A 23,255-nucleotide genomic window follows, 5' to 3' on the forward strand; every position below is an offset into this window, starting at 1 on the left:
CACTCTGTCTATCTATCGCCCTCACTCTGTCTATCGCCGTCACTCTAGCTATCGATGTATCGCCCTCACTCTATCTCTCTATCTATCTCTCACCCTCACAATATCTATCTATCTATCTATCTATCTATCTATCTATCTATCTATCTATCTATCTATCGCCCTCACTCTATCTATCGCCCTCACTCTATCTATCGCCCTCACTCTATCTATCTGTCTGTCTATCGCCCTCACTCTTTCTATCTATCGCCCTCACTCTTTCTATCTATCGCCCTCACTCTGTCTATCTATCACCCTCACTCTATCTATCGCCGTCACTCTGTCTATCTATCACCCTCACTCTATCTATCGCCGTCACTCTGTCTATCTATCGCCCTCACTCTATCTATCTATCGGCCTCACTCTATCTATCTCATCACCACAGCATCACTCAGCACCACGACAGCGTCACTCAGGGGCATCACAACATCACTATGCGCTACCACAGCATCACTGAACGCCACAGCATCACTCGTCGCCACCACAACATCACTCAGCGCCACCACAGCATCAATCTGTGCAACCATTCAACAACTGGTTCAAATATGTTCTCTCAATGTTTCAAGCTTTATTACAAATGTCACAAAAAGATGTTAATATTTCCTCACAATAAAATACACCGAACATAATCTTCACAAAAGTTACATACAAAAGTTTAATGTATTGCCATTATAAATTACAATAACTTTTATTTAAGTATTAATTATTTAAAAAAATTAAAAGCCATTATTATTTGTAATATTAATACATCTAAGTCACGTAAATACAACACATATTGCATTGCAAATGCTATAGGTTTCACATTTGCGAAAGTTATAACTATTGGCATTGTAAATGACAAAGCTATTAATTTCGCTATTTTCAAAACCAACACATAAATAAAAAATGTGTCATTTACAATACCAATAGCTCAAACTTTCCTAATGCAAGACCTATTGCATTGCAAATGCTTGTTAAAATATGCAATTGCCACCGCAAAGTGTAAGCCCTGCCCTTTGAGGTTAGCCAAGAGCAGCGATGCCACATAGATAAAATGGACAATGTGAAGGGGTGGGGGAGAGAGGACAGAAGTGATAGAGACTGGCTGGTGGTGAAATCAATGAGGAAAATAGACTTTCTCTGTAAGCTGGGCTCAGCCTGCAGCGTCAGCAGCTCCTCGCACTCCTTTGTGCCTTGGAGCCTTGCAACCGAGCAGCTCACACATGCCTCGGGCTAGCCATGTACACACAGACAAGCTCATCCCCACTCAGCGCCACTCTACAAACCTCTGTCCCCGGAGCTGTCTCCCTCACTCACCCAAGGTACACACAGTACCCTCTGAACGTAACAGCAGTGTGAGACTTCCAGTGACTCAGCTCTGCACAGCTCAGCTGATGCTCAGGGGGTGAAAGGCCCAGGACAGTGGAGGCGCCGGGGCACCCTCTGTGCACAGTTACACCATGCCGAGCAGGGCGTGCAGTGCAGCCCTTGGGATGCCGGCCAACAGACAGCTGATCAGTGGTCCGACAGATGCTGGTTTTCGTCAGATAGTTCTTCTCTCCTCCGCACTCATGCGTATGCTCTTTGGTGCGGATGCGTATAGTGGAAGAAACGCACGCTTGCACAAAAGCTTTTACGAATAGCACGAAATGACGACCACCGTAGCAGCATGTCCCTCTGTTGACCACCGGGCTGGGGGTGGTCGGAGCTGTGCTGTCGAGCTCGGTGGTGAAGAAAGAAAGGGGGAACAGGCAGGTCACTATGGTATTTATGCCGCTTCCTGCTGGACGCTAAGTGTGTCTAAATGAAAGGTGGGGTGGACAGCGGCAACTGTTCATGCAGCGCGCTCTGCCCCCCTTGTAGTCTAAGCGGAGCTGTCAGAGGTAAAGGTAAGGCATGAGAGTGGGCGGGTTGCAGGGTCTGCTGAAAGCACATTCAGTGCCCGTCTGCAGCCCTGCCTGGGTCAGTAGACACTGACTGCTTTTAGAGCTTTGTCAGAGTAAAAGGAGCATGGGGTAGGCAGGGGCGTTTCCTGGAAATAAGCAGTGGTAGGTGAGAGCAGAGAGGGCGCCGGTGCAGGAAGTGGAGGAGGCCGATGGAATTTCTGCGTCCCGCACTAAAACCTGGGGGAGGTCCATGCCTTGAGATGCCGGATGCTACCAGACTGAATCACTGCCAGGGTTTGCCCGGTCCGCAACGCACTAGGCACCTGAAAAACAATCTCAGCATCATGGGTGGGGCACAGGGGAATTCAGTCCGCCAGAATTTGCCGATTCTTTCAAACAAAATATTCCGAAATTGCAACCAGAGGGTCGTTTTCCAAATCTACATCGTACTGCATTTTTTAATTCAAACTTCAAAAGCAAGTGAAACAATAAAGATTTCTGGAACTTTTATTCAAATATTATGCAGCACCTTACCGTAGGGAGAGTGCTCGGTCTGGGATGGCCTTTATACCACAGCGAAATCCGTGAATTTCTCATATCTATCCCACTTCAGCCTGAGCGCACGCCTTGGCAGCAGGGGAGGGGGCCTGCACGATTCCCTTGCGGGAGCGTGCAACCATATGGTGCCACCAAATGGCGCTGCGTGCTCTCGCAAGGAAATCGCCAGACGTGCACGTGTTGCCATTGCAAGCAAAGCAACGCATGCACGTTTTTGCCCCCAAAGCTGTGCCGATGGCATTAGGTCTCTCCTATGCAACGCATGCACGTTGAGTAGGTGAGACCTAAGGAGGGGGTATTGAAAACCCTTTCCAGCTCACCTCACTAGTAGTACGCGTACGCCATCGGCGGCGCATGTCTAATAGGCACCACACGAGGACCCGGGTTGACATTCGGAGAGTCGCACTGACGGAGTGAGATGTCCCGGGTTGCCGCCAGAGTATGTCTTTGTTTCCAGCCCCGTGCCCCAATTCACCACCGGCTTGCTTGATTGTTTTTACCCTCCATAGATGGGACCATGATCTTTGCTACTCAGAGAGGCGGGTATCGTTTTTAAATACCACAGTCTCGATACGAGTTTTCACCATTAAAACATCATAGAATCACTCACCCGCAACAGTGTGAAATCAGCCGCCTCACGCGCCCGCATTAGTGTCAAATGAGCCGCCACACCACCAGATAAACTAACACGCACTTAGGATCCCTAGACCACCTATGAGCTGGCATATATTGTGCATAATCGTTATGCGTGCTTGTGACGGTTCAGCTGAAGAAAATCGAGCACATCCATTATTCACTAATTACATTAGGCACTTTTTTAATTAATTAACACTTTAGCTCAATTGCTGATGTGTGGCCCAAACACAGCGTTTTTCTAGAATGGAAGACCAGAAAGAGCAGTGAATACTTACTCGTTTCCATCCTCACCAGTCACTGCATGAATAAACAAACACCAGAGGTTTCCCCACATGGTGGCCCAATACAGTGTTTTACCAGCATGATATCAGGAGATTCCACCATTGAGATCAGATTCCTTATTATTTTTTAGGCGCTTGCCACAGCGGCCCTCCCTTCATGATCTTCCCACCAGCTGTTGTTGAAGATTAAACATAAAGACTAAAGATAGGCTAAGTCCTTAACACAGGAGCCTGTATGACTTGTATTGCTTTATTTGAATTTAGACCTGAGTTCCACCTTACATATTTTTATAGAAATTTGCGCAATTCACTGTGCTGGAGTTAGTCGGCTGACAATCTCCACCGCTAAGTTCAAGAACTGCTGAATGATACACCTACTACTATTGAGGTGAGCTGGAAAGGGTTTTCAATACCCCCTTTTTTGTTTTTAACACTGACACACTAGGCCTTGACCACATTTTATTTTACATTCATAGGCTGTCCTATCACATTCCAGTCCTGATGAAGACCCGCTATAGATGCACATAAATCAGCGCATTCCATCTAGGGTCAAAATGTCGACGTTCTGTCTATATATCCGTCAGCACAAAGTCCACACGAACCAAAGAAATAATTTGTTCGAAATTAATGAATCATACAAATCAATAAAGATGGGGATGGGGAGCCTAAAGAGATCCAATACCCTAGCTCCCAAGAACAAGTATATAGTACACAGGAGGGTAGCTGTTCCTAAAGAGATAACGAAATACAGGTAGGGAAATACAAAAGGATATTAGGGCAGAAAGGGGGAGGAGGCTTCCTTATTAGGAAATGATGCCCTCTTACACCTGTGAAGGTGTCATGCTACATCATTGGTGGTTTCTGCTCTTCGTGGGTTCGGCACTGCAATACCCCATGGGTCCTGCAAGAGGGCTCTTTGACGGAGATATTTTAAAGTAAAAACACTGTGAGGGTGAGTGCAAGTGTGTGGAGTGGGTAAAACTGTGTATTAAAAATACCACAGGGGGGAGGAGCTTCGCGGGCGAACAAGATGGCCGTGTAAGCTCGGAGCTCTGCGGACCCTCCGGCCCTCCGCAAATATCCTGCTGACTATCCTGCTCCACATTAGTGGATTTCGATTGGTGAGAGGTCGCGGACACAGGAGCTGCTTTCCGCTTTCAAATCCGTTGCTCCTAGGCGAAGTTACGTCGAGCTGAACTTCGTGCCAGGGGTGCGCCATTGTCTTGTGGGTGGCCGACGATCGTACCGACGCTCCGCATGATTGGAATGCGAAGTGAAAATCTCCGATCCCTGCTGGCGGAGTGCGTGTAGCTGCGAAGTCGCCTGTTGTCGGCCTGGTCTATTTGCTGGCTTCGCCTCTGTTTTCCACATCTGCTTTCCTTGTCCGGGCGGTGTAGCCCTTTGTCCTCCTTGGGTCCATCATGGCCGGCAGAGGGGACCCCGACAAGACGACGAACAGAGGCGTTCGAAGGACAACTCAGACGCAGTTGAACAAGATCGACCGCTATGCCCAGCAGCGGACCTCGCCCTCTGCGGTGGCCTCTTCTAAAGACTCGCAACGCGCGGGCTCGCCTGATGGCTCTGAGCCCACTTTAAGCGATATTATGGGGGCCATCGCGGGCATTCGAACTGAGATGCAGAAGCAACATGAGGTCCTGACTCATAAGGTGGACACCCTGGACGTGGATCTCACCTTGATCAGGGCCGATTTGGGAAAGACCAATGATCGGGTGAAGTCCCTTGATATTAAGACCTTCAGTTTGACTACCGATGTCTCGGACCTGCAAGCGGAGGTCCGGACCCTACGATCGGTCAATGACCAATTCTCCAAACGGCTGGAGGATTTCGAAGGGCGAGCAAGGCGGCAGAACGTTCGCATCATTGGTGTACCGGAGGGCGCGGAGGAGGCGGCAGTGGACCTTTTTGTGGAGGACTTGATACTTGACACATCTCGCACCATCTGGACTGAGTAACTTCTTTTCTGTGGAACGGGCCCATCGGATACCTGGCGGCCCTCCGAAGTCGGGTGTTGCACCTAGACCCATCATTGCCCGGCTCTTCAACTTTAGAGACCGTGATGTGATCCTTCAAGCCTCCAGGAGACATGGGCCGCTTAAATTTCAGAACTCTGAGGTGCACTTCTACCCGGACTTCACTAGGGCCGTACAGAGACAACGTCAGAGCTTTGCAGGGGTGAAACGGCGCCTAAGAGACATGGGTTTTAAGTACTCTATGCTGTTCCCTGCTAAACTAAGGATTGAGTATGAGGGCCGAGCGCTGTTCTTCAATGTGCCAGAGAATGCGAGCGATTGGCTGGACACTTTGCCGCAACGTCGTGAAGAGCACGACGAACACTCCGGTGGTGCAACTGGTGGTTCTGATCTCTAGGACTAGGTTCTGCTGTGCCGGCTATGGCGGTTGGTGTCCCTGATGTCTGTGACTGCTAATACCAATGCTTTTCCGATTTTTATGTCTCTTCTGATTTCACATGGAGGGTGGCGGGAGGGGATTGCGGAGATTCCTTACTCCCCTAGGGTCTTTTTGTAGATTAGTTTATGGGGTGACAGGCATACTGCTGGTTGGGGGGGCTTTTTAGTCTGCTGCAGGGGTGCAGGGTGGGGGGTGGTGGTGGGGGAGTTTGTTTGTGTTTTCTTTATTCTCTCTTTCTATCTCTTAGGCAATGGGTTATGTATACTGATCTGTTTCACTTGTTGTTGAGGCTTGCTGGGGTTGGGTGGGGCCTGGGTCACGATGATGGGGGGTAGGAAACTACGAGTTCTCAGTTGGAATGTTAAAGGGTTGGGTGACCGTATTAAGAGAGGGGTTGTGCTTCAATTGATTAAACGTTATCTGCCAGATGTTGTTCTCCTGCAGGAGACGCATCTGGTTGGAAATACATGTAAAGCGCTTAATCGCAAAGGGTACAAAATGGTGGCTCATTCAGGGTTCTCTTCGGGATCTCGGGGGCGGGTGTTCTTGTTCGTGCGTCCCTTCCGCTCGAGATTGACACCACTGTGATTGATAAGAGGGGGCGGTACGCCGCCGTGGCGGGACGATGGGAAGGGCGTGCCCTGACATTACTTTCAGTTTACGTTCCTCCGGGCCTACAGTCTGGCACTTTCCAGGACCTTGGTGGCGCCATTTTGAATTTGCCTACTGGGTTGTTGATAGTGGGGGGTGATTTCAACTCGGTTTGCACCGGCTCCTTGGACCGCCATCCGCCTAGAGACCTCCGCAGCTCCCAATTGTGGCTGCCAACTTTCCTCGAGACGCTGGGGCTGGTAGATAGTTGGCAGCTTTTGCATCCCACACAATGTCACTATTCCTTCCACTCTGGCGCCCATGGTAGTCTTTCTAGAATTGACTACGTTCTTACATTGGCAGCCCACGCGCCTGCTGTTTCTGAGGCTCGTTTTCTGGCATGGGGTGTTTCTGATCATTCCCCGCTGTGGGTCTCCTTTGACTTTGATATTGTCATGTCGGAACGGCCGGCGGTTGTTAACCCGTGGTATTTCCGTAATCCCAAGACTCGTACTCTCCTAGCCAAGGCCATCGATCTCTATTTTACCGAAAACTAGGGATCGGTTGCGTCGGCCGCAACTTTATGGGAGGCATTTAAGACAGTTTTGAGGGGCGAGGCTTTTGCTCTTATAGCGGAAGCCAGTAGAGTTAGAGATGCGGATTTGGTACGTATTGAGGCGGAGATCATGGAGATCGACTCCCAGTTGGAGGCTGAGCCCGATCCCGCTCTCCTACATGATCTCTCACTCAAGCAGTCGGAGTACCGTGATCTTGCTACTAACGCTGCCCTTGCCCTAGCTAAAGGACATCAGGGTCGGATATACGGCGTCGGCGACAAGGCCGGGAAGTTGCTGTCCTGGCTGGACAGGAGAGAGATGGCTAGCCGTGTTGTACCCGAGATATTGGAGGAGGACGGGGTTGTTGTCACTGATCCAAGTGCCATTGCTGAGTCCTTTGCTGACTACTTTCGAGGCATCTACACCTCTGTCTCGGACCGGTCTGAGACCGATTCGACAGTGTTTCTTTCAGCTGTCGATCTCCCGTGCCTGTCGGACGAAGAACGCAGTGACCTGGACAGGGACATCTCTGTGGATGAGGTCGCACTCGCGATCCGCTCACTGCGATCGGGCAAGGCACCTGGTCCCAATGGTATCCCAGTTGAGTTGTATAAGATCAGGCCGGAAGTGGTTTCCCCACACCTGCGCAACATGTTCCTGGAGTCGCGGGAGAATGGCCTACTTCCCCTTGACCAGAGGTTGGCCACTATTGTGGTCATCCATAAGGAAGGGAAGCCGAGAGATTTGTGCCGGTCATACCGTCCCATCTCCCTCCTGAATGCTGAGCCTAAGATTCTCGCCAAGATACTCGCCAATCGCCTGGTTGGTGTTATCGGCGACTTAGTGCATCCGGACCAGTCGGGCTTTATTCCACACCGCAACACTGCCCTTGACTTGCGTAGACTTCACGGCGCCCTGGCCAGGGCCCATACCCTTGAGGAGCCGGCTGTCCTTGCGTCCTTGGACGCCACGATGGCTTTTGACTCTCTCGAATGGAGTTACCTTTGGGCGGTGTTGGCGAAGCTCGGTTTTGGCCCGGTGTTTGTGGGATGGGTGAAGCTTTTGTACGCTGACCCGCTGGCTAACGTTGCCGTCAATGGCCGTGTCTTTCAATACCCCCTTTTTTGTTTTTAACACTGACACACTAGGCCTTGACCACATTTTCTTTTACATTCATAGGCTGTCCTATCACATTCCAGTCCTGATAAAGACCCGCTATAGATGCACATAAATCAGCGCATTCCATCTAGGGTCAAAATGTCGACGTTCTGTCTATATATCCGTCAGCACAAAGTCCACAATAACCAAAGAAATAATTTGTTGGAAATTAATGAATCATACAAATCAATAAAGATGGGGATGGGGAGCCTAAAGAGATCCAATACCCTAGCTCCCAAGAACAAGTATATAGTACACAGGAGGGTAGCTGTTCCTAAAGAGATAACGAAATACAGGTAGGGAAATACAAAATGATATTAGGGCAGAAAGGGGGAGGAGGCTTCCTTATTAGGAAATGATGCCCTCTTACACCTGTGAAGGTGTCATGCTACATCATTGGTGGTTTCTGCTCTTCGTGGGTTCTGCACTGCAATATCCCATGGGTCCTGCAAGAGGGCTCTTTGACGGAGACATTTTAAAGTAAAAACACTGTGAGGGTGAGTGCAAGTGTGTGGAGTGGGTAAAACTGTGTATTAAAAATACCACAGGGGGGAGGAGCTTCGCGGGCGAACAAGATGGCCGTGTAAGCTCGGAGCTCTGCGGACCCTCCGGCCCTCCGCAAATATCCTGCTGACTATCCTGCTCCACATTAGTGGATTTCGATTGGTGAGAGGTCGCGGACACAGGAGCTGCTTTCCGCTTTCAAATCTGTTGCTCCTAGGCGAAGTTACGTCGAGCTGAACTTCGTGCCAGGGGTGCGCCATTGTCTTGTGGGTGGCCGACGATCGTACCGACGCTCCGCATGATTGGAATGCGAAGTGAAAATCTCCGATCCCTGCTGGCGGAGTGCGTGTAGCTGCGAAGTCGCCTGTTGTCGGCCTGGTCTTTTTGCTGGCTTCGCCTCTGTTTTCCACATCTGCTTTCCTTGTCCGGGCGGTGTAGCCCTTTGTCCTCCTTGGGTCCATCATGGCCGGCAGAGGGGACCCCGACAAGACGACGAACAGAGGCGTTCGAAGGACAACTCAGACGCAGTTGAACAACATCGACCGCTATGCCCAGCAGCGGACCTCGCCCTCTGCGGTGGCCTCTTCTAAAGACTCGCAACGCGCGGGCTCGCCTGATGGCTCTGAGCCCACTTTAAGCGATAATATGGGGGCCATCGCGGGCATTCGAACTGAGATGCAGAAGCAACATGAGGTCCTGACTCATAAGGTGGACACCCTGGCCGTGGATCTCACCTTGATCAGGGCCGATTTGGGAAAGACCAATGATCGGGTGAAGTCCCTTGATATTAAGACCTCCAGTTTGACTACCGATGTCTCGGACCTGCAAGCGGAGGACTGGACCCTACGATCGGTCAATGACCAATTCTCCAAACGGCTGGAGGATTTCGAAGGGCGAGCAAGGCGGCAGAACGTTCGCATCATTGGTGTACCGGAGGGCGCGGAGGAGGCGGCAGTGGACCTTTTTGTGGAGGACTTGATACAGACACATCTCGCACCATCTGGACTGAGTAACTTCTTTTCTGTGGAACGGGCCCATCGGATACCTGGCGGCCCTCCGAAGTCGGGTGTTGCACCTAGACCCATCATTGCCCGGCTCTTCAACTTTAGAGACCGTGATGTGATCCTTCAAGCCTCCAGGAGACATGGGCCGCTTAAATTTCAGAACTCTGAGGTGCACTTCTACCCGGACTTCACTAGGGCCGTACAGAGACAACGTCAGAGCTTTGCAGGGGTGAAACGGCGCCTAAGAGACATGGGTTTTAAGTACTCTATGCTGTTCCCTGCTAAACTAAGGATTGAGTGTGAGGGCCGAGCGCTGTTCTTCGATGTGCCAGAGAATGCGAGCGATTGGCTGGACACTTTGCCGCAACGTCGTGAAGAGCACGACGAACACTCCGGTGGTGCAACTGGTGGTTCTGATCTCTAGGACTAGGTTCTGCTGTGCCGGCTATGGCGGTTGGTGTCCCTGATGTCTGTGACTGCTAATACCAATGCTTTTCCGATTTTTATGTCTCTTTTGATTTCACATGGAGGGTGGCGGGAGGGGATTGCGGAGATTCCTTACTCCCCTAGGGTCTTTTTGTAGATTAGTTTATGGGGTGACAGGCACACTGCTGGTTGGGGGGGCTTTTTAGTCTGCTGCAGGGGTGCAGGGTGGGGGGTGGTGGTGGGGAAGTTTGTTTGTGTTTTCTTTATTCTCTCTTTCTATCTCTTAGGCAATGGGTTGTGTATACTGATCTGTTTCACTTGTTGTTGAGGCTTGCTGGGGTTGGGTGGGGCCTGGGTCATGATGATGGGGGGTAGGAAACTACGAGTTCTCAGTTGGAATGTTAAAGGGTTGGGTGACCGTATTAAGAGAGGGGTTGTGCTTCAATTGATTAAACGTTATCTGCCAGATGTTGTTCTCCTGCAGGAGACGCATCTGGTTGGAAATACATGTAAAGCGCTTAATCGCAAAGGGTACAAAATGGTGGCTCATTCAGGGTTCTCTTCGGGATCTCAGGGGCGGGTGTTCTTGTTCGTGCGTCCCTTCCGCTCGAGATTGACAGCACTGTGATTGATAAGAGGGGGCGGTACGCCGCCGTGGCGGGACGATGGGAAGGGCGTGCCCTGACATAACTTTCAGTTTACGTTCCTCCGGGCCTACAGTCTGGCACTTTCCAGGACCTTGGTGGCGCCATTTTGAATTTGCCTACTGGGTTGTTGATAGTGGGGGGTGATTTCAACTCGGTTTGCTCCGGCTCCTTGGACCGCCATCCGCCTAGAGACCTCCGCAGCTCCCAATTGTGGCTTCCAACTTTCCTCGAGACGCTGGGGCTGGTAGATAGTTGGCGGCTTTTGCATCCCACACAATGTCACTATTCCTTCCACTCTGGCGCCCATGGTAGTCTTTCTAGAATTGACTACGTTCTTACATTGGCAGCCCACGCGCCTGCTGTTTCTGAGGCTCGTTTTCTGGCACGGGGTGTTTCTGATCATTCCCCGCTGTGGGTCTCCTTTGACTTTGATATTGTCATGTCGGAACGGCCGGCGGTTGTTAACCCGTGGTATTTCCGTAATCCCAAGACTCGTACTCTCCTAGCCAAGGCCATCGATCTCTTTTTTACCGAAAACTAGGGATCGGTTGCGTCAGCCGCAACTTTATGGGAGGCATTTAAGACAGTTTTGAGGGGCGAGGCTTTTGCTCTTATAGCGGAAGCCCGTAGAGTTAGAGATGCGGATTTGGTACGTATTGAGGCGGAGATCATGGAGATCGACTCCCAGTTGGAGGCTGAGCCCGATCCCGCTCTCCTACATGATCTCTCACTCAAGCAGTCGGAGTACCGTGATCTTGCTACTAACGCTGCCCTTGCCCTAGCTAAAGAACATCAGGGTCGGATATACGACGTCGGCGACAAGGCCGGGAAGTTGCTGTCCTGGCTGGACAGGAGAGAGATGGCTAGCCGTGTTGTACCCGAGATATTGGAGGAGGACGGGGTTGTTGTCACTGATCCAAGTGCCATTGCTGAGTCCTTTGCTGACTACTTTCGAGGCATCTACACCTCTGTCTCGGACCGGTCTGAGACCGATTCGACAGTGTTTCTTTCAGCTGTCGATCTCCCGTGCCTGACGGACGAAGAACGCAGTGACCTGGACAGGGACATCTCTGTGGATGAGGTCGCACTCGTGATCCGCTCACTGCGATCGGGCAAGGCACCTGGTCCCAATGGTATCCCAGTTGAGTTGTATAAGATCAGGCCGGAAGTGGTTTCCCCACACCTGCGCAACATGTTCCTGGAGTCGCGGGAGAATGGCCTACTTCCCCTTGACCAGAGGTTGGCCACTATTGTGGTCATCCATAAGGAAGGGAAGCCGAGAGATTTGTGCCGGTCATACCGTCCCATCTCCCTCCTGAATGCTGAGCCTAAGATTCTCGCCAAGATACTCGCCAATCGCCTGGTTGGTGTTATCGGCGACTTAGTGCATCCGGACCAGTCGGGCTTTATTCCACACCGCAACACTGCCCTTAACTTGCGTAGACTTCACGGCGCCCTGGCCAGGGCCCATACCCTTGAGGAGCCGGCTGTCCTTGCGTCCTTGGACGCCACGATGGCTTTTGACTCTCTCGAATGGAGTTACCTTTGGGCGGTGTTGGCGAAGCTCGGTTTTGGCCCGGTGTTTGTGGGATGGGTGAAGCTTTTGTACGCTGACCCGCTGGCTAACGTTGCCGTCAATGGCCGTGTCTCGGCGACTTTTGCTCTAAACAGGGGCACCAGGCAGGGTTGCCCCTTGTCGCCTCTTTTGTTCGCGCTCGCACTTGAGCCACTCGCGGCCTTGTTACGTACTCACCCGGATCTACATGGTATCAGCTGGGCCCCTGGCTTCGAGGACAGAGTCTCCCTTTACGCGGATGGTATTCTGCTTTACCTCACTTCCCCCTGCACGTCACTTATTGTGGCATGTGATGTACTGAGACTTTTTGGCCAATACTCTGGCCTTGTTATTAACTGGGCCAAGTCTTCCCTGTATGTACTGAAAGGGGACACACCGCGCCTCCCCAGAGGCTGCGGCATCCAGGTAGCCAGCCAGGGCTTTAAATAGTTAGGGATCTATATCTCCAGTAATGTGAAGGCGCGCTATGAACACAACCTGCTTCCCCCTCTTCTCCACCTTCGGCGAGATGTGGAGGGTTGGCGCAAACTTCCGCTTTCCTTACTCGGGCGAGTGGCATTATTTAAGATGATGTCCTTGCCCAGGTTCTTGTATGCCCTGCAGAATACCCAAGATCCGGTTCCTGCCCGATACTTCCGGGAGATCGAGGGCCTTCAACGCGCCCTGCTTTGGGATGGCCGTCCCCGCATCGCTATCACAAAGCTTACGCTTCCGTGGTATGATGGGGGTATAGCGCTACCGGACGTGCGTAGATACTACTGGGCCTCCCAATTGGCGGCCATCAATCACGGTTTCTATGGTCCGGAAAATAACCCTGGCTACGCAATGGATAAGTGGCTCTTGAGTGGCGGTAATTACTACAGGGCGCTTTACTCGAGGTCTCTAGACAGGCGGATGTCGGGCCCAACAAAAACAGCGGTCCACATTTGGAGGGCTATCACCAAGGTGCAGGCTGGCAAGGCAGACTGACTAGATTCACCCCGTTATACGATTCAGACATCCTGGGCAGGTTGTGGCACACCAAAGGTTTTGATAAGTGGGACCTTATAGGTATCTCCAGGGTGGATGATATGTTGTCGAGAGGTGAGATTAAGACCTTCTCCCAGCTGCAGGCTGAATATCAGCTGGGTACTTCGGAATTTTTCCGGTATGCCCAGTTGCGACACGCATTTCTTTCTGCTAAACCAGAGGAGGGGGCGATCCCTGAAAGCTCCCCGTTGGAAGACAGGGTGCTGGACGGCCATATGCCTGACAGCGCCATTTCACTGTCTTTTAAGAAGCTTATTAATGTTCGCACTGACCTCCTCCTGGGTGTGCGGGATCAGTGGGTGCGTGACCGGTTGGAAATCGATGATGAGGACTGGCAGAGTGCGGTTTCTTCCCCTAAGGAGGTCGCCATCTCTTCCCGTCTCAGGCTGGTGCAGCTCAAGATCCTGCATAGGGTGTACGTAACTGGCCCCCGGCTTGTGCATATGGGCTATTCGGTCGATGGGCTTTGTTGCCGCGGCTGTGGTGCCCTTGCCACTTTTATGCACATTCTCTGGGAATGCCCGCCATAGCCTCCTACTGGAGACGAGTGCACCTGATTATAGATGAGGTGACTGGGGTGGTGGTGAGTGCGGAAGCTAGGAGATGCCTCCTCAACATTTGGGGACCGACGGACCACAATGTGGCTCAGACGCAGTGGGTGACCCTTGGCAACATGGTGGCTAAACGCGATATCGCTCAGAAATGAAGGGCTCCGGTAGCTCCCATGGTGGTGCAATGGAAAGCCAACATGGATTGGTGCATGTTCAGGGAGAAGACGGTCTATGTTGCCAGGGGTAAGCCTAAAAAGTGGCGGAAAGTGTGGGGGGCCTGGAACGCATACAGGGGAGACATTTGTGTGCCCCCGGAACCTGTCTCATTGGAGGAACATTTGTCGCCATAGCCTGTGACACCAACTGTACCACGTTGTGCACTTTATCCTGTTTTTTCCTTTCCCCCCTCCTCTCTCCTGATCTAATCTCCTGTTTCCATGCTTGTGTTCCCTATGCTCCCCCCTGCCCCTAAAACAACGCTTCGCTGGTTTCTTCTACTCCATTGCCACTCTTTCTGCGCCTTCCTGGCGCCTTTTTCTTTTTCTTTCTTTATGTTCCTTCATGAAACTAAAAACAATAAAATCAACCTTCATTGTACTGCGACACTGATTCTTGCACTATTGTTCTCCTGTTTAATTATGCTGCCTTGCCTCCGGGATGTCAGGCTGAATAGCTGTGTGCACTTTTTCAAATAAAGGTTTTAAAAATTAAAAAAAAATAAAAAAATACCACAGGGGTACCCTAAGGGTGAAATTTATTCCTATGTCCCCCTGGTAAAGTTAAAAGCAAAAGCTAAACTGTTACTTTCCAGCAATGAGGAAACACAATTTAGTTGGAATGGAAGTGGTGTGGGTTGGGTCTACATGAAGCTGCAGTGTGACTTTATAATTAATTTAAAGTAATGTAATGATATTTTAATAACAATTAATGTCATCCAAAAAGGTTGCTATAATATTTGTTTATTAAATAAATATGTTTAATTTTTAGGTTCTTTTAAAATTAAATGTATTTACTTTTAAACTATTTTAATCAATTTGATTTACCATTATCTCCTGTGGGACTTTATTTCATGTCCCTAGCTCGATGATTTTGCATAGGGAGGTTTGGTAATGCCAGTGGTTGGCCATGTGTGGTGCTGGATTTTCTCCAGATTTGAGCTGAAGTAATGTACTACTATTTCAGATTCATTTTTAGCTGTAGTAACATCAGAAAAGTTTGCAATGGAAATGGGCTTGCATTATTTGGTGTGCGTGTATGTCCTTCCTTAAACTACACCCCAATTTCCCAGAAACCCCTTATTAATGATTCCTTAAACCCCATCAATTCATTAGTAGTTTGGCCCCATTTCCAGTAACTCCACCTTGTTCCTCCACTGAGTAGTAAACGTAAACATGTGTAAATCTCACCATAGAAAAGATGGGAGAGACTGAGACTTACACTTGTAAGTTTGAAGTTTGTGAATAGCAATTTGTAGTACTCTCATAGTACTATTGTAGTACTATAAATGTACTACAAAATGCAGTTTGTGAAAAGCCCCCTTTATTGAGAGTGTGCAACTGAGCTTTGCATTGACTACCTTTTATTGAATGAGCGTTCTTGTCCTTAATATGAAGCTTTCCGTACCTGTGTCATATCATTGATTTACAATTGAGTGTTGGTAGTTCATGCTTATCAGTTTCCATGTAAAACAAAGGGTACCAATAGTTCTTTGTACACACAGGTCTTGTATTTTACTGTGTCTTTAAGTAAGAAGCGTCCCGATCTGCAGCTTATGTCTCGGCTGCTGTGTAAGCATCATAGCTTGCAGTAATTTCAAGGGAAAGCAAAACTATGTGCCATGGAAGCTATTGTAATCAGAAACTATAACAACATATTTAAAGTATGAATCTACCTGGTGCAAGGATTGCTCAACTTTAGTCACTGATTTCACACTTGACTCCATATTATGTGAGCTCAGTATGGAGGAACCTATCACTCAAAATATTGATAAATTGCAATTTAGATAATATTTGTAGGTATCCATGATTAAACAGAGAAGATTAATTAACGTTAGTGCATTATATAGTAAAGAGTATTGTGCATTTCAGTTTTCTGAAAGTCAACCCAATGGCTAAAATTATACACAGAGATTATGAGAATGCAATCATAGACAAAAGTACTTATTTGTCCATTAAGATAGTGTAAGCAAGCCAGTCTCATGATAAAGGAGTTTATATAGTATGGTTTATTTTCCAGTATCACAAGTGTTGGATGGAAGAGTTTGAGATCTAGAGATACTTTGAAGGTAAATTGTTTTCTATGTTTAGACTAAAAGCAATATCATAGGCACTGTCACTAACAAACCATTAATACATGCTGTAACCATTAGAAGTGTCTGCCCAGCAGTGTGATGTGTCATAATGGGGATCTCAAATGCCTTTGTTTTCTCTCTTATCCCATTCCTATTTTTCGAAGTCTACGGCTTGTCAACATATTTCTATTTAGAAAAGTCAGTAGTTGATACAAAAAAGTGTGCTCCTGATGGATCTAAACTACAAAGTTGGTTCTTTCTGACAAATACCATGACATAGAATGTATGCCCACGTTCAAGTTGATAGAATATGGGACAAATGGAAATTGAGGAGCATCTGGAGGATGCCACTGCCATGGGTGATCCACTTGATGTATGGCTGAATAAATCCTTGTAAAGAGCTGAGTATTGGAGGCAGTTTTTGAAGTGGGATGTCAGATAAGTGTAATTTATGCATAGATGGATGTCACATTGGAATGTATTTTACAAGCTTTGTGAATGAACCAGTGGCTGACTAAATGCTTTTCTAACAGGATCCATTTGATGATGTTCATATTTCATATTTCATGACATCTTGTTTGTTACTTTATCATCTGTGTGGGAGATCATCATAGAAATGAGTTACCACTCTCCTGATGGAAGATAAATGTGCTGCTGACTGGTAATACCCAATGCCTTCGATTATGTGGCTGGAGATCCCTGGGATTCCACAAACATGCTGAGTATCATAAGGAGATCTGCCATAGTTCTCCGCAATTACCACCTAGAATTATACCATGAAACGCCTGGTCTCATCCTGGGCGATGTTTGCCTTGACACCACATTTGCTCTAGACCACCACAAGCAAATTATGTCCCATCCTGTGCAGAGGCCCATCCGAAGGTAGTGATGGAGAGAGGTTTCAGTCTATGCAGTTTCCTTAATGGCCAAGCAGGAGAGTTCAAAAAGGCCTTGCTGTGTTATAGGTTTCTAAATTAAGTGCAAATCTACATTGATATTTAACGCATAAACCAGTTACTGTGTGACAACCTCCTCCACCTGACAGTGGGCAACAGTTTACGCATATGAACCTGTAGAAGGTCCACTAGATCGCTAAGAAGCATTACATCTGCACTGACACAAGGCTAACCATTTTGCAGGATTTTATGACTAGGCAGAAGCTGACTGAAAATACAAAAATGGAAATTTTACCGGAGTCAGTTTGGCTCGCAATTCGAGGTACTGGACATTGTCTTCATAGAGCTCCTTCAACCCTTCATAAAAGTATCTCTTGAAGACTGGGGCAAAGGAGATGATGCCTATGGCAGCTTGGAGAGAACTGTTGAACTTTGTCCAGATGGAGCTCTGGGTTGGATAAGCCTCCTCAGGATTCTCTGTAACCAGGGTCAGTTTCCTCACCAAACTGTGGAAAAATAATCTTAAATTATTCTTCTCTAAACAGTGGAACAAACATTAAAAGTGAGAACAATCATGAGAAGCAGAGTCTATCTGTGGAACTAGTGAGGCAAAAGAAGTAGTCTCTTAAAATACATAATTGGAAAAAGAAAAACAGAACTAGAATGCAGATAGACACTGTTGAACTTTCCAGTCTAGCCATATTCTGATCTAACATAGGGTACACACATATCTTTCTTAGTCTCATTAGACCTTGCTCTTGTGTTACTTTGAGCATCTTGGGCCATTCATATTACTGTACTTGTTTACTTTTGCCACCTCACTTGTTTCCAGCTTTTTTTTTGTTTATTTTTTTTTTTTGTTCCTCATCTGAACCATGGCTGGCCCATCAGTACCGTGGACTAGGAGAAATATGATATGAGAAATAGACATGCTGTCTCATTGCAAGACTGGTTGGGGTTGATCGTAATAAGGAACCGCCAAGACCCTACAGCCATGCCAGTCTCCCGGTTGATCACAGACCCTAGTGTACGATTTGGACGGTAATTGCCATTAGCCAGATTCCACCATTGCTGTTACCACAAATTCGCCTTGAAGAAAGGGCGAGAGTGATAGAGCAAAGAGAGTGCGTCATGGCTTCTTAATCATTGGAACTGCTTGTTGCCTCTACCTCATCACCGGAGGCTACAGGCGATGGCATGCGAAGAGCTCATAGAACTGAAAGCCTACCTCATCCATTCCTTTTATTAAAAAAACGGTGGGTCTGCCCTTCTCCTCCTGACTCTCTATTCCATCTCTAGCCAGACACCTAGGACCAGGTTTACCTCTTTATCCAGCACCCAATCAGCCCATCTCTTCTAATGCATTCCCCTCACCAAAGTATACAAAGAAGGCTTTTTCAGTTGGTGATTTTACCACACTCAGTACTGTGAACTTTCATATTTCTCGAAGCTACTTCCCCCTTCATCGTAAAGAGATCTCTGATGACCTGTTCAGTGGCATGAGGTGTGAAAGATCAATTGAAATAGGCACACAGGCCGGAAGTTGAGAAAATGTACATATAGCAAAGCTAGCATTCCACATTCTTACCTACTGAGAAGCTCTCTCTGCAGGGTCACCCCTCCAAACGTTTTGGCTTCACTCCTCGTGTTTGGCTGAATTCATTTTTGTTGGCCTTAGGACTCTGTGCACTTTACCACTGCTAACCAGTGCTAAAGTGTGTGTGCACTCACCCTAAAACATGGTACGCTTGACTGGCACATTTAATTTATATGTATGTCACGGGTAAAGTGGTACTAGATGTACCGTGGCATGTCATTTAAATGCTACTAGTGGGCCTGCAGCATTTATTACTACACCCAAATAAGTAGCCTTTTTAAACATAAGGCCTGCCATGGCAGCCTGTGCGCAATTTTAAACTGACATTACAACGGGGCAAAAGAAACCTTTTGCCAGGCCTAAACCCCCTTTTTCATTGTAGTTGTATTTAGGAAGAGGTGTGGCGCCGCGGCCAGGGCAACTGATGCTGGACGCTGGGGATCATGGTTCGTTCCCCGGCTCTGGCGGCAGGGGTCTGCCCAACACCATGCGTCTCTGGGCAATAGCTCGCTTAATCTTCCCAACGGCCCCCAGCGCCGAGATACCCATTTGGGAGTGATTCGTGCGCTTTACAAGTACTGAATTTATTTTATTTTTTTGTATTTATATATCTCTTACTACCCCTGAAGTGCCATTGAAACGTTTTTTGGCAAGTAGCACGCTACTCTAGAACCTAAAGATGGATTAATGGTGAATTAGTAGAGGGAAATATAAATTGTTATTGAGGAGGGAGTGGTAGACATGTGAGTCTGTTAGTTTGATGAGTAGGATAAAATATGGATAGAGGAGATAAGACTTTAGAAAGAAATATTTGGGAGTTCATCATAGTAAAAGAGGTTTGGGATGAGTCAGAGCGCCTAATAATTGGAAGAATAGGATAGAGGAGAGAAGAGTTTAGGAGTTATTTGGGAGTTTATAGCAGAAAAAGTGGTTTGGGATGAGTCAGGGAGTGGAGGTATAGGATATTTTGGAAGAGGAATAGGATAAGTCATAGAGTGGTGGTTTGATGAGGTTTGGGGATATTAGTTATCCTTTTTTTCTGACGTGGGGGGGAAATATATAAAGATGTAGAGGCATAACTACACATAAGAGGTATTCATACTTAAAGATTTTAACATAATGCACATATGGAAGATATTCAGGAGGTAAAACATTTTTACTTGGTAAAGTCTCAAATGTATATGGATGGATAAATATTTAAAAACACAGGTTTTCCTTTGCTTTATATATTTTTTTTTAATGTATTTGTTATTCTGTTTTTTAAATTTTATTTTATTTTTTTATGTAAATTTGTCCACTAATATTTCAATAGTAAAGCACTTATACATACAATTGCTATAATCATATTTATTCATTATGACAAACCTGTAAACCCATAAGCATAAACTTATGTTTTATTGATGTATTGATCTACTTATATATGGATACTTGCAGCCCGTCCCGACGTTGTCCGGGTATGAATTGCTGCCGGACAGTAGTATATTGTTTTGTAGGATTTCGTTTTGATAGCATTTCTTATCTGTGACAGGCCTGTGAAACGCTCCGATTCACAGTGCACTGCTGATGCACTTAAGAGTGCGCGTTCAGTAGTGTGTGAACTCGAGTTTCCCTACTTTATTTTTCCTTGCAATATTTAATAGCGCGAACTCAACAACATGGCATGAGCACAATTTACATTACAGAAGAACACATTCATTTGTGGTAAGCACGGGTCGACAAAGCGATTTGCCTGGAATCACAGGATGTTGAGCTGATGCCGAGATTCAAACGTAGCTCCCCAGCTCTAAAGTTCGCAATTCTAGAACTTGTGGCGGGCGGTGTGTCTAAAAGTGTATGTCGGTGCTGGACATCAATGAGAGAGACCTGTGCTTTTTTCAAATGGGTGGTGAAAAAATATGAGTATGTTGCTGGAGATGTGGGCCGCCGTGCCACCAATGTACTTACCGGGGGAGGGTAAACACCCATTATTCCGCAACTTTCTTTCCACATACCATCACTCTGCATACTTTCATTACGAAAGTACCATGACTCCGCAATGCCATTATAACGCATGGCATTACATTTTATATGCTTTTACCACACATACATTTGCAACGAAATTCATTAAAAGTGCATAAATGGTAAAAGCATGTTTTTTTAAATGTTTGGATAAGGTAAGTATGGGTATAGGGGTATATGTTTTGGGGTACTGAGGTATATGTTTTGGGGTGTTTGGGTATTTTAAGGGTTCAGATAAAGTTTTGGGTTATGGGGTACAGGGGTAGTTTTAGGGTTTAGGGATAGGTATGGGTTTTGGGGTACAGGGGTATTTTTAGGGTTCAGGGCTAGGTTTGGGTTTTGGGGTATAGGGGTATTTTTAGGGTTCAGGGGTAAGTTTGGATTTTGGGGTACATGGGTATTTTAAGGGTTCAGGGCTAGGTTTGGGTTTTGGGGTACAGGGGTATTTTTAGGGTTCAGGGCTATATTTGGGTTTTGGGGTACAGGGGTATTTTAGGGTTCAGGGGTAGGTTTGGGTTTTGGGGTACAGGGTTAATTTAGGGTTCAGGAGTAGGTTTGGGTTTTGTGGTACAGGGGTATTTTAAGGGTTCGGGGTAGGTTTGGGTTATGGGGCACAGGGGCATTTTAGGGTTAAGGGATAGGTTTGGGTTTTGGGGTACAGTGGTGTTTTTAGGGTTCAGGGCTATGCTTGGGTTTTGGGGTACAGAGGTATTTTTAGGGTTCAGGGGTAGGTTTGGGTTTTGAGGTACAGGGGTATTTATAGGGTTCAGGGCTAGGTTTGGGTTTTGGGGTACAGGGGTATTATTAGGGTTTAGGGATAGGTTTGGGTTTTGGGGTACAGGGTATATTTATTGGGTTAAGATGGGTTAGTGTTAAAAGGTGTTGGGGTATTTTAAGGAGTAAGGGTGGTTTATGATTATGGGGTGCAGGGGTATTTAAAGGGAGCAGGCTGGGATTAGCACACAATATGAAACATGGCATGAAGGGCGGAACGTACCACAGGCCCCCCAGCATTTGTCACGCCCCCAGCACACGCCCACAGCACAACACAGACACGCCCACAAGGGACTACTTTCCTGGCACGGTTCTTTTACCTTTTGAATGTATATGGTGGGCGTCTGCATAGCCTATGTCCTTCTGCTGTAACTGCCCTTTCCAACGCTGTATTGGATGTTGTGATTGGTGCTGTGGTTCCTGAGATTACCCGCCTCAAAGGTTTGGGCTCTCTCTTTATTATATTAGTATGGATAATGATAAACCTATACATATAATTATGTCTATAAGGCTTTTTATTTATGTTTTAAATAAACTAGTTTTTCATTCTTCTAGTAAGTTTAAAAATGTAGCGAGGGAGATACATACCCTTATTTTTTAGGTCTCGGCTAGCGTAGGCTGCGCATGCGCAGTCTCGCTTGCGAGATCGTATGTTTTAGGGTAAATTTCACTGGCGAGGTTAAGCCCCGCCCCTCTTTTCGATTGGCTGGCGTCTCCATTTAGGGTAAATGTTGGCCAGCCATTGGAAAAGAGCATCCTCTGACGTACACTTTTCTCTTTGTAGTCCGTCCCATTCAGATGGACTTCCCCGACTTACTGCTGGTGTAAAAGTGTGGAGAAGTGTGGCTCACTGGTTAGAGCAGGCAGACCCTGAAGCAGAGGTCAGACCCGGGACCAGGGTTCAATTCCCGACGCGGCAGGGTCTTGAGCTCAAATGTCCATGGACTCGATAATTCTCGCTTCGGTGCCTGACCTAATCATGGGTTCACACTCTGCAACTCTGGGCATTAAGCTTGCTTAATCTCCACAATGCCCCCCCACAGCGGGATGCCTGGCTTTCACCTTGGGGATGCCCTGTAGGGGCTATCTCACAGGGAAAAACCAGAACGGGTTCCCAAGGCAAGCGCGGAGATACCCCTTCGGGGGTCGATTCAGGCGCTATATAAGAATGTAATAATAATATTATATAAGAATGTAATAATAAATGATTTCTTCAAATATCTCCCATGGTGTTGTAAGAAAACATCAACAGAAACTATTCAGTCAATACGTTTTTTACTGAAATATCTTAGTTCATCAGAACATTATTATATGTCATAACATCCCATATTACTCAATGATACAATGTTTTTTTGAAAAATTCTATTTTTTTTCTCTCACAAGATGCCCATGCCCAATGCATTTCGGGCCACACGGCCCTTCATCAGGGGTTGTACCTGAAAAACATAAAAAAATATATACTTTCACAACATTGAAAGACATCCAACGTCATAGGTTACAGTTTGTTACAGTACTGTGTTATCAACCACATCATGTCAAAAGTGTTTGCATAAACTTGTAAATAATAAACTTTATGAATCTAAAAAAAATTCATACTCGTGAACCAACCTATGTTACACTCTGAAAAAGAAACTATAGCGTCATGTTGCATGATGTAGAATAGCGCGTTATCCATAGGGTTAACTCACTTGTGGGGTTTGAAAAACGTTGTTCACAACGGCAAGGAAAAACGTGTGCGGGATCCTGAAGGTACCCGGATGATTATACAGTGGCGTGCCAATATTCTAAAAATAAATAAACGTGAACAGACCCACATGATTCAAAAAGTATCAAACAGTGGTTATGCCATTC

General features: G+C 47.3%; 1 protein-coding gene across 1 annotated transcript in view; it reads right to left on the reverse strand.

The window, feature by feature from the left end:
• Window positions 1-23,255, reverse strand: part of LOC147733977 (adenosine deaminase 2-like) — a 525,029-nt gene that overhangs the window by 293,591 nt on the left and 208,183 nt on the right. The window contains exon 4 of the mRNA XM_086952883.1: window positions 17,331-17,541. Within this exon, the coding sequence (XP_086809009.1) occupies window positions 17,331-17,541 (211 nt within the window). The remainder of the gene's footprint in view (window positions 1-17,330; window positions 17,542-23,255) is intronic.

The sequence above is a fragment of the Lissotriton vulgaris genome, chromosome 1_2 (assembly GCF_964263255.1).
Source record: "Lissotriton vulgaris chromosome 1_2, aLisVul1.2, whole genome shotgun sequence".
NCBI classification, from domain to species: domain Eukaryota; kingdom Metazoa; phylum Chordata; class Amphibia; order Caudata; family Salamandridae; genus Lissotriton; species Lissotriton vulgaris.